This window comes from Chelonia mydas, chromosome 2 (genome assembly GCF_015237465.2).
Source record: "Chelonia mydas isolate rCheMyd1 chromosome 2, rCheMyd1.pri.v2, whole genome shotgun sequence".
Lineage (NCBI taxonomy): Eukaryota > Metazoa > Chordata > Testudines > Cheloniidae > Chelonia > Chelonia mydas.
The window spans coordinates 253,573,374-253,587,712 of NC_057850.1; the positions used below are offsets into that span (position 1 = coordinate 253,573,374).

Genomic DNA, 14,339 nt, shown 5'->3' on the forward strand with positions numbered 1-14,339 from the left:
ATATCCAACCTAAACCTCCCACACTGCAACCTGAGACCATTGCTGCTTCTTCTGTTATCTGGTACCACTGAGAGCAGTCTAGATGCATTCTCTTTGGAACCCCCCTTTAGGTAGTTGAATGCAGCTATCAAATCCCCCCTCTTCTCTTCTGCAGACTAAATAATCCGAGTTCCCTCAGCCTCTCCTCGTAAGTCATGTGCTCCAGCCCCCTAATAATTTTTGTTGCCCTCTGCTGGACTCTTTCCAATTTTTCCACATCCTTCTTGTAGTGTGGGGCCCAAAACTGGACACAGTACTCCAGATGAGGCCTCACCAATGCCGAATAGAGGGGAATGATCACGTCCCTGGATCTGGCAATGCTCCTACTTATATCTCTCATCTCTGTCTGTCACACGCACACACACACACTCATAAACACACTGTGTGTCTTTCACATTTTTTATTGTAAAATACAACACTGGTCAAGTAACATAGGAGTCCTTAGACTTTCACTTCAACAAAGATTTGTGTCTACTAGAAGTATAATTGTGTTTCTACCAAAAATTGTTATTGGCGCCTAAAAAATGCACATTTCATTGGTAGGATGCTTCCACTGATTCAAAAGCTGCTGAGATCTTGATTTTTACTGATCTATTTTGCAAACTGTGATTTAAGAGAAAATAAGGAAAGGACATTACAAATTTCCGTGACATCGTAAATATAAAACAACCCCATGAAAAATGAAATTTGATGCAACAAAGCCTTTCAAAGTTCTGTGTGTGTTGCAGTCTGTGACTTGTTGGTTCTATTATTGTGAAGAACAGGGTGATGCAGACTCCAGGTAGTTAATCAAACTGAACAGAAATAAAACTACCGGGACTATAGGGACAAGTCAACTGCTTCTGCAGCTGCTACCACAAATATAGAGGATTTCTCCCACGTTGTAGCCCTCACCTCCTTGGAGCAGGCATCAAAGTACTGCTCTTAAGCAAATAGAAATATCAACTTGTTATAGATCTTTACCTTTACTTTTTACGCATTGGTGCAAAGGAAAGATAGAAAGAATAGTAAAAAGCCAATATGGCTCCATCAGGAGGTCTTTAATGACCAGAACATCAAAAAGGAATCCTACAAAAAGTGGAAACATGGATGAATTGCTAAGGAGGAGTACAAAAGAATAGCACAAGCAGGTAAGGACAAAATCAGAAAAGCTACGATACAAAATGAGTTACACCTAGCAAGGGACATAAAAGACAATAAGAAGAGGTTCTTTAATTACATTAGAAGGAAGAAAAAGATGAAGGTCCTCTACTTAGTGGGAAGGAGAGCTAATAACTGATGACATCAAGAAGGCATTTTTCCCTTTCTGCCTCTGTAACAGTTGCTCAAAGGAAGCAGAAACTGAGCATCTGAATGCAAAGATTAAATGAGGCCCAGGAAATAAAACTCAAAAGGCAGGTGTGGAGGTCAGTCTGATGGTGTGTGTCTGTCCTGAGACATCTATCACCATGGTCTGGTCTGGTCTGATTGCATCTGTTCTTCAGTGCTCACTTCTTTTAGCCCTATCTTTCTCGTGCGCTGTTTGCTGTTCCAGCATGCAAAATCCCCCTACCCACTCCAACACTTACTCTTTTCTTTCTATGGTGAGTTCCACTCAAAAAAACAGCCAAGACTTCTCACTTGGCTTAACGCTACATGCTTCAGACCAGCTCCAAATGCCTACAGCACAGACCTCCTGCTTCCCTTGCTGCTGACAACTGACCCCTGTGTGGTAAGGCTGGCTACCGGGTGTGGGGAGGAGCTGAGTTTGAGATTCCCTTGCAAGGGGGACCCTTGTGCCATTCTGGCTTGCTCCATTCTTTTGGGATCGGCCTCCAGCCTTCCCCAGTCAGAAGAGTGGTTGAGATGATGAAGGGCCTTGTTGGATGGAGGGAGAAAATGGGGAAGGGGAGGATGTGAATTCCTGGAAAACAGAGGATTCTGCCCTGAAGGGAAAATGTGGTTACTGTTCCTTTCCTGACCAGGAAGAGGGAAACAAATCTGTTCCGAGAGACAGAATGAGTCCAGTGCTCAGGCCACTACAGTTCCTTGCGTTCTCCAGATCTGGGTTCTAATCAGTGCTTTAGCCTTTAAGCTCCTGTAAGGGTCCATTCTAATTCTTTCCCTTCCCCTTTCCCTGCTGGGTGAAGTAAAATGGCAACAAATCACAGATATAATGTTTCTCTGGCTTAACCAATAAAATCCCTCCCCACCCCATTCACATCAATAAATGTGAACTTAGAAAAAGCCAGGGACGACATAAATCATCACATCATTTACATCTTTGTTAACCGTAAAACATTCATGCGCACGGGAAGGAAGGTGGCGCCTGAGGCATACTGGATCTCTCTGAGGACACCTTCCCACTTCTTCCCTTCTTCGTCATACCTGAAGGGAGGGAGACAAAATATTATGGTCAGCAAAGAACTCTATTCTCAACTGTGTTCCCCATCCCAGCTTTGGCTATGACAAATAGTCAGATTCAGTGTTGCTCTAGTGATGTGTTTACTTGTAGTATGTTGTTCAGCCACTAGATGTCTCTGTGTGTAGAGTTCCAGACAGAGTGCGGTGTCTGGTAAACAAGAGAGACAGAAGTGGAACTCAAGCAGTGTGGAAACCTGTTTGATTGTGTCAGTAGCTGTAGTTTGTTTTCTTTAATACATGCCTCTTGTTTAAGGACTGTGATTCCATATATCATGACAGCTACCAAGATTGGTAGGAAGGACTTGTTTGGTCAGTATCTGTCATTTGAATATCGACTTAGGCCTTATCTAAAGTCCATTGAAGTCAACAGACTTTGAATTTGGCTCTTAGAGCTGATGAAAAATGCCAGACTGACAGTTCTGGAGGCTTGAGTCCACTCCACAGAACTGCTACAGTACAGGCATCAACTAGCAAATTTCCTTATGATACCCTGCCAGTATACCTGCCCCCCTGCCCCTGATGGGGCACATTTAGTGGGGAGGGATAGGTCACTTCCTAAGGACTGAATGGCAGTGGTCTCTCTGCTGAGATTGCTGACGAGGGTGCCAGTTAGAGCGGTCTTGGGGAAGTAGGTATTTTTCCACTGGGGACTGGACTGAGGCCCCCAAGACTCAAACAACCCCCATCGCTTGGTAAATACGCACCTAGCTTTGCTATGATCCCGTGCCAGAGAAGTGACAGAGCCAGATCCTCAGCTGGTATAAAATGCCAAAGCAGCTCGTAGTCAGTCGTAGTCAAATGAAGTCAGTGGAGCTCAGGGAATTGACACAGCTGAGGCTCTCATCCTATAGATCCCTCTCCTCCCAAGTTTGTTAGGTCTTGACAATCAACCTGCTTTGGAAGCGGACTCGCATTTCATCTTGGTTCAAAGCAGGTTTGGTCAGAATTGCACTTAGAACACTGAGTTGCCTTTTGGCACCAAGATTAAGCACATACCAGTGGGACTCAACCCCAGAGTTAGCAATAGCGGGAAACTTTGTGCAAAATTTCTCTAGTGCAGACAAGGCCTTGGTTAAAGGGTGATTTAATTTCCAGTTTCATAGACTTTGAGGTCAGAAGAGACCTTTATGATCAACTAGTCTGACCCCCTGTATAACACAGGCCATATACTTTCACCCAGTTACCCCAGTTTTGAGCCCAATAACCTGTGTTTGGCTAAAGCGTATCTTCCAGAAACGCACCTGGGCTTTATATGAAGACATCAAGAGATGGAGAACCACCACTTCCCTTGCTAGTTTGTTCCAGTGGTTAATCACCCTCACTGTTCAAAAACAAAAATGGTGCCTTATTTCCAGTTTGAATTTGTCTGGCTTTAACTTCCAGCCATTGGCCCTTATTCTGTCTTTCTCTGCTCAATTAAAGAGCCCTTCAGGACCTGGTATTTTCTCCCCATGAAGGTGATACCCTGTGCTTGTCATTTCCCAGTCGTCTTTTCTATAAGCTAAACCAACTGAGCTCCTTAAATCTCTCACCGTCAGGCATCCTCGGCAGCCTCTGAATTGTTTTTGTGGCCCGCATTTCTGTACCCTCTTTCATTTTTTAAATCTTTTTAAAATCGCTGGGGAGAAGTGAGTATTGCTTAAAGGCAAGAGATTAATGGATTTTAAACCATTACTGGTTAAAACCCCAGAAGAACTCAGCCCCCAGCCATGCTCTTTGCTCGCAATGGCTACGTCCCTTACCTCCAGATGTCATTGAGCTCGGTTGGCACCAGTTCTCCTGACTCCGTCTCCACTGTGGCAAATCCACCAAGTAAATACAGACTGCCAGCCAGACTCACCAGGCTGACAGAGCTGCGCTCCTGGGGGAATTCAGTGAAGGGCTCCCACCTGCCGGGCAGAAAGGTTAGACTTGTTAGCAAGGTGTTCTGGGCACCCTCTATCAGTGCAGCTACGTCAGCATGGATGTGGGCCTGGAATCTGGTGAGTTCGGAGCACTAATCCCAGTAGTGTGACTTGCCGGCTTGTGTGGCCCTCAGACCAGCTGCTAGGTCCAGTTTTTTCAAAAGCAGCCTCCAGTTTTGGGTGCCCTATTTCAGACATCCACAGCCTGATTTTCAGGAGTGCTGAGCACCCACAACTCCCCTTGGTAGATGCAGAAGACCCTGGATACACCAGAAACAATCTGTCCTATTCTGATCTGTATAGGTTCTTATATGCCCCAGTAAGGAGTGCAGCATGAGTGTCTGCCTGTCATGCTTTACACAGTGTGACTGGTGGGCTTCTGCTGAGTGTGTGTAGGAGGGGAGAGGGGAGAGTTTGCACCTTCTTGCATACTACAGAGCACCAAACTCACCAGGGGCTTTTGGGGTAGGGCAGTGGAGTGGATCTAAGACTACACAGAACCATGGAGGGGCAGCGTGGTCAGTGTGAGGGCTACTACAGCCCTTGGGAGGATTCCTCCCCTTCTGAGTTCCTAGAGCTATACGGCCTGTGCATGGAGCGCTCTCAGGGGTTGATCTCACGCCCATTGAAGTCAGTGGGGATCAAGCTGTTAGTGAGCAGGAAGGAGTCAGAAATCTCCCCTCCCAGCTGAGTTTCATTCAGACCCTCGCCAGGCTGAGAAGTGAGAGTTGCCCCTGGAAATTGCAATATATCCTGATATCCGGACAGGAAGGCGACCCCATCCCAATGCCTGGGGATGCAACGGCTCAGGCCTTCTCCTCCATCCTGGTTGAGTGACCCCACTCTCCAGGCTCTCTGGGCATTCAAGCTATTGATATCTCCCCAAGCCTCTGGCGCTAGACAAATGCCCCCGGCCCAGCACTGGCAATTGGCAAAAACTAACACCAGACGAAGAGGTGCATCAATTGCACAGGGAACTGAATGGATGGAACCAAGACAGCTTCAAATCATTGGCTGATTGGGGGCAAGTTGTTTCCTACATTCCTGCAACTGCTCCCTAGAGCATTTTCATCCCGAGGATGAGCCGTGGTACGTACTTGTTAGCTGCAATGTCATATGCTTCCACCGAGTCAGTCAAGCCAGAGTCGGTCACGCCCGTTGCCACATAGATCTTGCCATTGTGTACGGTTGCTCCAAACAGAGAACGGGCAGTTTTCATGGGAGCCAGCTCCTTCCACTCAAACTTCTTCGGGTTGTAGACGCACATCTTGTTCAGGCACTTCCTGCGAAAGGGCAAGAGGGAAAAGCAGCCTCACTGAATTATTACATGGAATAATAATAATAATTATTATTAATTATTACATTATTACATCCTCACACACAGGATGGAATTATTGCATTGTGCCAAGGGATGGGAATTCTGGAGTATCGATCTAAGTCGGCAGCTGGTTGTAACTTTCAGACTCTGCTGCTACACTTGAAATTGGGGTCGGTGCATTTTACTGTTGAGCCCAGTTCAATAGATGCCTTTCCTTTGTACGACATGCACCTTTCTTGTGTACACGCCATTGACCATGAGCACCCTGGGGTTGTGTATGTAACATTTCACTCCATATTCTTCATGAAAATATGCTGATGGTCTGGATATGACATAACTGAGATGTACCTTATGCAAGATGGGTCTTGTAAGATATCATTGGAAAGGTTATGATTTACTGAATGCAATTATCCAGTTTGTATGCCTGTATCATTTCTGTATCTGAAGTTAGGAATATTGACTATGTATCTGTATTTCAGCTATGCTGCTTTGGGTAATGCCCACTGCTAACACTTCAGGTACAACAATGGAAAAGCCAGACAGGGCTGATGGCCCATCAGAGAGGACAATGAATTGTGAAAAGGCTTGGCCTTCCAGCGGACCTTCCATACTGCCACTGACTCGTGGATGCTGTGATTCTACAGAGTCAGGTGGTCTTGTCACCTGATACTAAACATTACCTTGGACTTCTTGTAACTTTCCACTGGAAGGGAAGGAGGGTCATCTTTGGGAAACAAAAGATTCCCACCTTTGTAAATCCTATTTAAGCGGGGGGAGGAAGGCAAATGGGACTCCTCCTCTCCAGACCTGTCTGCCCAAGAAGAAAGACTGAAAAAGACACCTGAAGGGAAGACAAGGGGGAGTCCAGACTGAGCCAGGGGTGACTGAACCAGTCTGAAAAGGAATGTAACTGGAACTCTGAAACACAGAAACTTTGCAACCTGCCTAAAATAACATTTAGGGTAAGAAATTACATTTTGTAACCTGTTTCTTAAGTATATTGAGCTTAGCTTGAATACTTTGGTTTATTTGCTCAGTAATCTACTTTGTTCTGTCTGTTATCTCTTCTATTCACTTAAAATTCACCTTTTGTAGTTAAACTTATTTCTTGTTCATAATTCAGTTTATGTAATTTCTAACTGGGGGGTGGGGGGGAGAAGTTGTGCATATCTCCCTCCACATTGAGGGAAGGGGCGAATTTCATAAAACCTTTCGGTTTGTACCCCTTAAAGGGAGTGGGCACCAGAGTGCTGGGGCGAGCACTCTGAATCATCCCAGAATGGATCTCTGTCTCTCTCTACAGCTGGGCGTAGCCCTGCCTGTGTGCTTGGCTGGAAGAGGCATGTAAGCCTAGCCCAGCAAGGCCAGGTAAAGGGGACCCAGGCTGGCAGAATAGGGTGGCTTAGTGGCATCCCAGCACATCAGGTGACACCCCAAAGGGTCCAAACCCGTCAGAGTGTACACTCATTACTAGCTATGTGTCTGTCTAGCTATATGCAAATCAGGGATCTGTATGCATGCACCCAGCAGCAGGCCTTATTTGTTAAGTACGGATGATGAAATTTGATACTGTACCAGAAATTAATAAAAAGAGTTCCTGCCCCAAAGAGCTTACAGTCTAGGAGGTATATGGCTGTGTATATACCCTCTTTCCAGACTGTAATCTCTTTGGTGCAGGGCCTATCTTTGCTGTGGTAGGCCAGGCTTATTTTGTCAATATTTATTTTTGCTGTTTTACAATGGCTGGAATTTTCATTTAAGGTGGCAGGTTATGCTGAGGCCTTGTTCCCTGCAGATAATAAATGGCAACTGGGCGTGAGGGACTGTTTTGTGAAGTTGTTTACCACCGCTGCGGCTGCGACAGCTGGATCTTGCTGTGCCAGACCAGCCTTCTCCCAGGCTGGACTCCTTGGTTTGATGACAGGCAGCTTCCCTGCTAAGGGGATTCTCATGTCTCTTCTGTCCTCTCCTGCTATTTGTTATGCTTGTTTACATGGGGAAGGAGGAGGATATCCTTTCTCCATTGTGGCCTTATATTGTCCTTTTTCCTTGTGCAGATCACCCATTGATCTCAATGGAGTTAGACAGGCAGTCCAAGGGCCCTGAGAGAAACTTTAGCAACACAATCAAGGCTGGACTCAGACCAGAAGCCTGGAAGTGAAGGGTTCCATGTCTTAGGCCCCCCCACAGTCCCATTTGATCCGTCTGTTCCCCTTCACTCCTTAATCTTCTGGTACCCTAGAATGCTACTTATGTACCCAACAGAGCTCCTTCCACAACTTCCTTCTTGTAGTCATGACCTAGGGTATGAAAGCAGCCAAACCCACGTGCCATCAGAGGTGTTTTGTCCCTCCCACTCCTTTTATATCCCTTGCTCTTTCACTTACTTGTCACTTCTTTTGCCTCCGATGACATAGATTAGATCCTTGTCTGATACCACAGCATGGCCATAGACTGCGTAGGGGAGCGGATCTGACTCGCCCCATTTAAATGACCTGTATCAGGATTATGAAAAGCAAGGGTATTATATTGTTTAGATGGGGGTAGCATCCAGAAGACACGAGGGGCTTTCCAACCCCATAGGTAGATGGATGCAGTTCCTGCCCAAAGTGCATGGAGTCTAAAAACTCATTAACAAAAGTCAGAGTCAACCACTAAGAAAAAGAAACGCCATACGGGATACTTGCTATAATACGCATTCTTTTCTGTAGCATCCTCTCGGCAGCTTAGCTTGTTGTATTTGGCTTCATGTTTATACAGCACCTTCTATCCCAGGATCTCAAACACTTTGCAAACATTCATTGATTGATACCTCTGTAAGGTAGCTAGTCCTGCATTATCCTTGCTTTACAGAGGGGGAGGCGCTGATGTACAGAGAGGTTAAGGGTCACATTTTCAGAAGTTACCGCTAATTTGGGGGTAGCTCAGTTTTCAGGTGCCCTACATGTGACACTCAGTTGGGGTTTTGGGTGTTCGGCACCTCTTAAAATCAGGCTCTCGTTCTCTAACGTTGGGCACCCACATATGGAGGCACCTAAAATTCAAGCCCGCATCTGAAAATCTGGACCTAAGTATCTCGCCTGCGTTCCCAAAGCAGGTCACAGTCAGAGCCCTGACTAGAATGGAGATCTCTTGACTCCATCTTGTTCTGTAGCCACTCGACCATTCTGTACAAACACTGCACACACCACTCCCCCATGCTGTACAAACAATCCCTCACACACAAGGACAAATTTCTCTTTCTACAGACTGAAGACCAGAGAAAGGCACTTCCATAGAAACCGAAAAGTTCTGGATTGAATTGGCCTTAGATCTACCAAGTCTAACCCCCTAATTCAAGCAGGAATAATCCATCCATCATTAGATAAGACTGTTTGCTGAAATTTCAGCTGTCAATAAAATGGGGCCGTGTATGATTATTGTGCTGGTCACTTTGAAACCCAGTTGCATAGAAGACGGTCTGAAAGCTCTCCCTGGTTATAATCTTTTTCAGCTACATGCACTTCAGGCCACTTAGCAAAGAGAGCCCCCGCCCCCAAGAGAGTTTTAGGGCACAGATAAACAACATGCTTGATAGGAATGGGAATTGGTTTGAAATCTCTGCCTATGAAACAGACATGCCTAAAGAAAACAGCCCAGACATGTCTAAATATAAACTGAGTAAAAGACTCCAGCTCACTAGCTATTCCAGCTTATTGCAGGCCGACAGGGAGATTGTTTGGCATTTCTGTTTGCCTTTCAGTGAGATTTAATACTTCAGGCAGTTCATAGTTCAGTATACAAAGCATATGCTAAGATTAGTCTTAACCACTGTGGGGAAGCCGGGCAGCTCCTGTAATTCCAGATTAGTGGGAAAAGACAGTTTGATGCTTTTTTCCAATGAGAAGAATTTACAGTGCATGGGACATGTGGCTTTCTGCAGAGTAGATTAAAGCTAGGTATTGGGAATGGGTATGTTATGATTCACAGATTCATAGATGATCAAGCCCAAAGGGACCATTGTAATCATCAATTTTTCAAACTGTGCATCATGGCTCTCAACCTAACTGGAATGCAAATACCTCGAAACAGAGAAAGGGAAATACTTTCCACAATGTATTATTAACCCTGGGAATTCCCTGCTGCATGATATTAATGAGGCAACTAGCTTTACAGGGAAATGACTGGTATGACACCACTTTCTCTGCTCCCATAGACGAAGGAGAATTTGGTAGGGTGCGCTCTCCCTTTCTGGTCTCATTGCCAGAGGGGAGGGAAATCAGGCTGGTCCTTTTGGTGCCAGATCAGGCCTAAGCAGTCACTTGCATCGCTTATTCTTGTCCACAGCTACGCTCGCTGGGATTGAGATGGCAAGGGCAATTGATGTTCATGCTTCTGAGCATATGATGTTCAACAGCTGGGTGGCAAAGGATAGCACCCTATGGGGTGTATTGGGGTCAGGGGCTGCAATCCTCCAGGAAAAGGGTCATTTCAAATTTGGTTGTAAATAGAGGCCAACAAATTCTCCATGAGCCTGATCCTCTGAGTATCCTCCACAAAACCTTGAAGGATCTGGACCCTTGAGAGGTCTGGGTTTGAGAGATTCTGAATCCCTTTATTGGCATCATTCTAAACAGCGGTTGTGACCAGAGTCCAGTTTTGTTGCCCGTGACCATCTACCAGGGGCATGTTTGCCGATGGCTGCCCTCTTAGGGCTGTTACACACCCATGAGACTGCCCCGGCGCCCAAAACATTAAGGGCCATATCCTGCCTTCTGAGATCTCCGGGCAGTTCCTGTGTGAATATAGCCAAAGGCACAGTCTGGCCCTTGATAAAATTAGTGTTGATTGGCTGCCCCTTAGCGGCCTCAATCCCCTTTCCCTTGGCGGTTTCAATTGCAATAAACCCAACAGATGGTACCGGAGATGGATCAGAGCCGCAAGGGAGGGATTTGGATTTGGGACAATTCCACTTGCTGGGTGACTGGATCTAGCATTCAGAGACTGTCTCTAGATGTTACGTCAATTTTTAGGTCCCTGTACAGATCGATTCATTCTCACACCCCAGCCTAGCTGCTTCGCTTCTCAGGCACTTACAATCGGTCGTAGCACATGACGGAGTCCAAGGTCTGTTCTCCTTCTTTCAGTTCTTTCCCTCCTACCACGAAAATGGAGTTTTCTGCATCTCCCAGGCCAAAGAGACAGCGGGGGGAAGGCAGAGGGGGCATGCCCAGCCAGTCAGAGTCCAGGTGATCATACTGCAAGGAAACGAATAGCCATGAGGGTACAGTATGCACTGATTTAGTTGGTGTTGGTCTTGCTTTGAGCAGGGGGTTGGACTAGATGACCTCCTGAGGTCTCTTCCAACCCTGATATTCTATGATTCTATGCACCAGTCCCTCTCTGACGTATAAATGGATTTGCTTACTCTGTCAATTTGTTAAATTAAAATAAAATATCAGGGACCAAGTGTGCAGTGACAAAGCACTGAGCCCATTCCTTCAGGTACCAAAGGGCACGCCCAGTTCTGCAGCCTCCTGCTAAGCAGCCCCAGGGTGGAGATTCTCTGCGGATCCTTTCCTTGCTTGTTTCCATGTGCTCCAGTTGTATCCACCTGCTGGTTCTTGTCTTATACTTAGCCTGCAAGGTCTTTAGGCAGGGACTGTCTTTTTGTTGCGGGCTCATACAGTGCCTTGCACAGTGGGGTCCTGCTCCATGATGGGGGCTCCTACACGTAAGGTGATAAACAGGACCCAAGTGCCCTGTAGAAATGGCCTCTTCTCTTTTCACGGAAGGCTACTCGACGATGACTTTGCACGTTTCTATACAGCTCAGTCTCCTTGGGCTGAGCTGGTCTCAAATTTTTCGGTTACTGAGCAATCGTGCCAGGAGGAGCTCTGATACCATAACCACCTCAGCTTTAGCTCTGTCTCCCAGCCTTCAAAAGAGATTTCATCAGAATAGTTTTTGGCAATGGGACTTAACTGTGCATTTTCTGTAATGCAGCCCACTCCCCCGAGTAACGTAAGAATAAAATGATGGTTCCGTGCTTTTCCCACCCCAGCACTGCTCACCAGGGCTGCAAAATCAAACAGTGCTTAGCCTGGTGCCAGCTCACAAGACAAGTTGCTGTTAGAGAGGGACAAACCAGCTTTGAAATAAAAACCTCCCTGATAGATGTCAAGGCCAGCAGAGACCATTATGATCATCTAGTCCAACCGCCTCATAACACAGGCCAAAGATCCTCACCCAGTCGTCACCACATTAGCCCTATTTGGAAATTCCAAACTTTTTACAACACATCTATCTATCTCCATACACTCTCTCTCTCTCTCTCTCTCTAATTTGTCTGTCTCAGAGTTTTCTATAGTACCATCATGTGAGTATCTAAATATTTTCATGGCCTACATATTACTATGTAACAAGCCATTGACTTAATGCGTAACAGCGAGCCGTATTCAATCACTCTCCACAATGTCTGACAGAGCAATAAAATGCTTGTGGCATGCATTTTTATAAGGGACACACAAGCCAAATACAACTAACACACATGACAGTGAGTTGCATTGGCTTTGTGCTATGCAGAACCTAAAAATCAGCGATCCTTCTAGTGGACCATAGAAGCAAAAGAGTAATGAAGCCGGTACCTGTAAGAAGTAGGAGCTCATGGGGTCCTCTTTGTTGTCCTCATTGTAGTACAGTCCCCCTGCTATGAAGATCTGGTTCTCTTTGGTTACCAGACTGACATGATTCTTTGGGATCTGAGCCGAGATGGAGGCAAAATAGCACTCGTTAGCGCTGGGATCATAGGCCACCGCCCCAGCACTGCTCACCATGAAAATGAGGTCCTGGAGGAACATCCCAAAGCGCATTGTGTCATTTAAGATCCCTGGGAGGACATCCTCCTCATTATCATCTCCCTCGGCCACTTCTCCATTGACAGCGTTGTCCCCAGCTGTCGTCTCACTGCTTTTCTTCACCTTCTTCTTTTTCACCACCATGAATTTGCCTTCGTTGGCGTCCTTCACCACCTGGAGTTTCTTGAGCAGCTCCGGGATGGACTTCACAATGGGGTGCTTCTCCACGTGGTCCCTGATGTAGTCCTGGGGCAGGAGGCGGAAACGGATGCTCTCGAAGACCACCGGCAAGGCCTGGATCCGGCTCTCGCGGTCCTTGGCTTCCACCCACTTCATCACCGTCTCAAAGACCGCCTCCTCCTTCTCAGTGTTAAGGGAGTCAGTGGATATGACAGCAATGAGCTCATCAGGGGAGAGCTTGTAGAACTCCTCATCCCGGGAGACCAGGGCAAAGCGGTCGCAGATGAAATCCCGGGCGGCCACTGCCAGGCGGGCACAATCCAGCATCAAGCCTAGCCTGAAGATCGCCAAGCAGTTGCTGAGGCAGAGACGCTTCTGCAGGAAGGAGACACAGACTGTGAAGATGGAGGGGATCTGGAACATGTTGGCCACGGAGAAAATGTCCTGCACGTTCTGCTCGGTGAGCTCCAGCTCGGAGGTGTAGATGTAATGGAGGATCTTGCGCATGACTTCGGGGTCCACGTCCTCCAGGTCGATCTCCCTCTTCTTACTCTCCTCCATGTCTGAAAGGAACATTGCCCGGAAATAGGGGCTGCAGGCTGCCAGCACCAGCCGGTGGCAGGGGAATTCCTTCCCCTTGACTTTCAAGACACAATCCAGGAACTTGTTGTGGTCCAGCATGTCTTTGAGCCCATCCTGGAGGAGTGTCTGCTGGTAGAGACGCAGCTCTTCTGCTTGATCTATAGGCAGTGTCATGCTTGAAAGTAATGGCTTGTTTGCTCTTCTCCTTTTTTTCCCCCCCTATCTCCCAGCTGAGAGACTTCCCCGAAGCAGTGCAGCTCTCCCTTGCTTCCTGACAGCTGGAGCCCTAAGAATGTGAAGCACTTGCTGCTAATACAACTGGCTGCAGCCTCAGCGAGGGGCTTTATATATAACCGCAGCCTCACAAAGCTTAAGGCCCCCATATTGGAGCATGTGTAAGCCGATCACCCTCTCATAGGACACATTGGACAACCGGGAAGGGAGGGGGCTGGAGGAACAGCTGTACGTGCAGCCTGGACCCATCAGGAATGGTCTGTCCGCTCATGAATCAGTGCTGGGCTTTTCCGGAAGGCCAGCGTGTGACTGGCAGCCTTCGTCATAGCGTCAGATGAATCAGAAAGGAAAAAAAAACAGCCTCCAAGCCGGTGAACTGTAGGGTTTGTTATCCCTCTTCCCCCTCCCTCTCTTCAACCTCGAGTGCAGGACTCACCTGGCTAAAAATACACTATGACGCTAAATCTGGAGATATGCAATGAGGTGTCCTATCGTACTGTCATTGTGACGCAGCTAAGGCTGTCCCGGTCATTTGGACGGTTGATTTTCTGGGGGGCAGAGGGGAAGGGAAGGGAGACATTCCAGTGACCTGCTCCAGGGTAACTGTTGGTGGGGGGAGGAGTGTTTTACATGCTCAGCTGTGTGTCATAGCCCTCTACTGGAAGCAGCTAAAGGAGGTTCTTCCACAGAACATATGGTAGGGGCCTGTGGTTTTGGAGGATGCGGCTCTGGGGTCTGATCTGTCTGTGGTATTTCTATGGAACCCCATCACTGTTGTGTCAGAACAGGCCCCACAGTTTTAATGTATTTTTCCTCCCATCCCCTCTGGGAGGCAGGGCAGTG

The 14,339-nt window shown here is 47.1% G+C and overlaps 1 protein-coding gene across 1 annotated transcript; it reads right to left on the minus strand.

Moving 5' to 3' along the window:
• Positions 1–424: 424 nt before the first annotated feature.
• Positions 425–13,751, minus strand: KLHL40 (kelch like family member 40). The gene is made up of 6 exons (XM_007055551.4): positions 12,291–13,751; positions 10,741–10,901; positions 8,052–8,159; positions 5,444–5,629; positions 4,185–4,331; positions 425–2,406 (listed from the first exon to the last, which is right to left on the minus strand). The coding sequence occupies exons 1-6, from the start codon at positions 13,434–13,436 to the stop codon at positions 2,295–2,297; spliced, it is 1,860 nt and encodes a 619-aa protein (XP_007055613.2). The 5' UTR covers positions 13,437–13,751; the 3' UTR covers positions 425–2,294.
• Positions 13,752–14,339: the final 588 nt, after the last annotated feature.

Excerpts from the sequence above, each read along its gene's own strand:
- KLHL40 (XM_007055551.4), bottom strand. The coding sequence starts at position 13,436 with ATGACACTGCCTATAGATCAAGCAGAAGAGCTGCGTCTCTACCAGCAG. Across the intron at positions 10,902-12,290 it reads TGAGCTCCTACTTCTTACAG|TATGATCACCTGGACTCTGA; the intron begins GTACCGGCTTCA and ends GTTTCCTTGCAG. Across the intron at positions 2,407-4,184 it reads GAGCTCAATGACATCTGGAG|GTATGACGAAGAAGGGAAGA; the intron begins GTAAGGGACGTA and ends CCCTCCCTTCAG.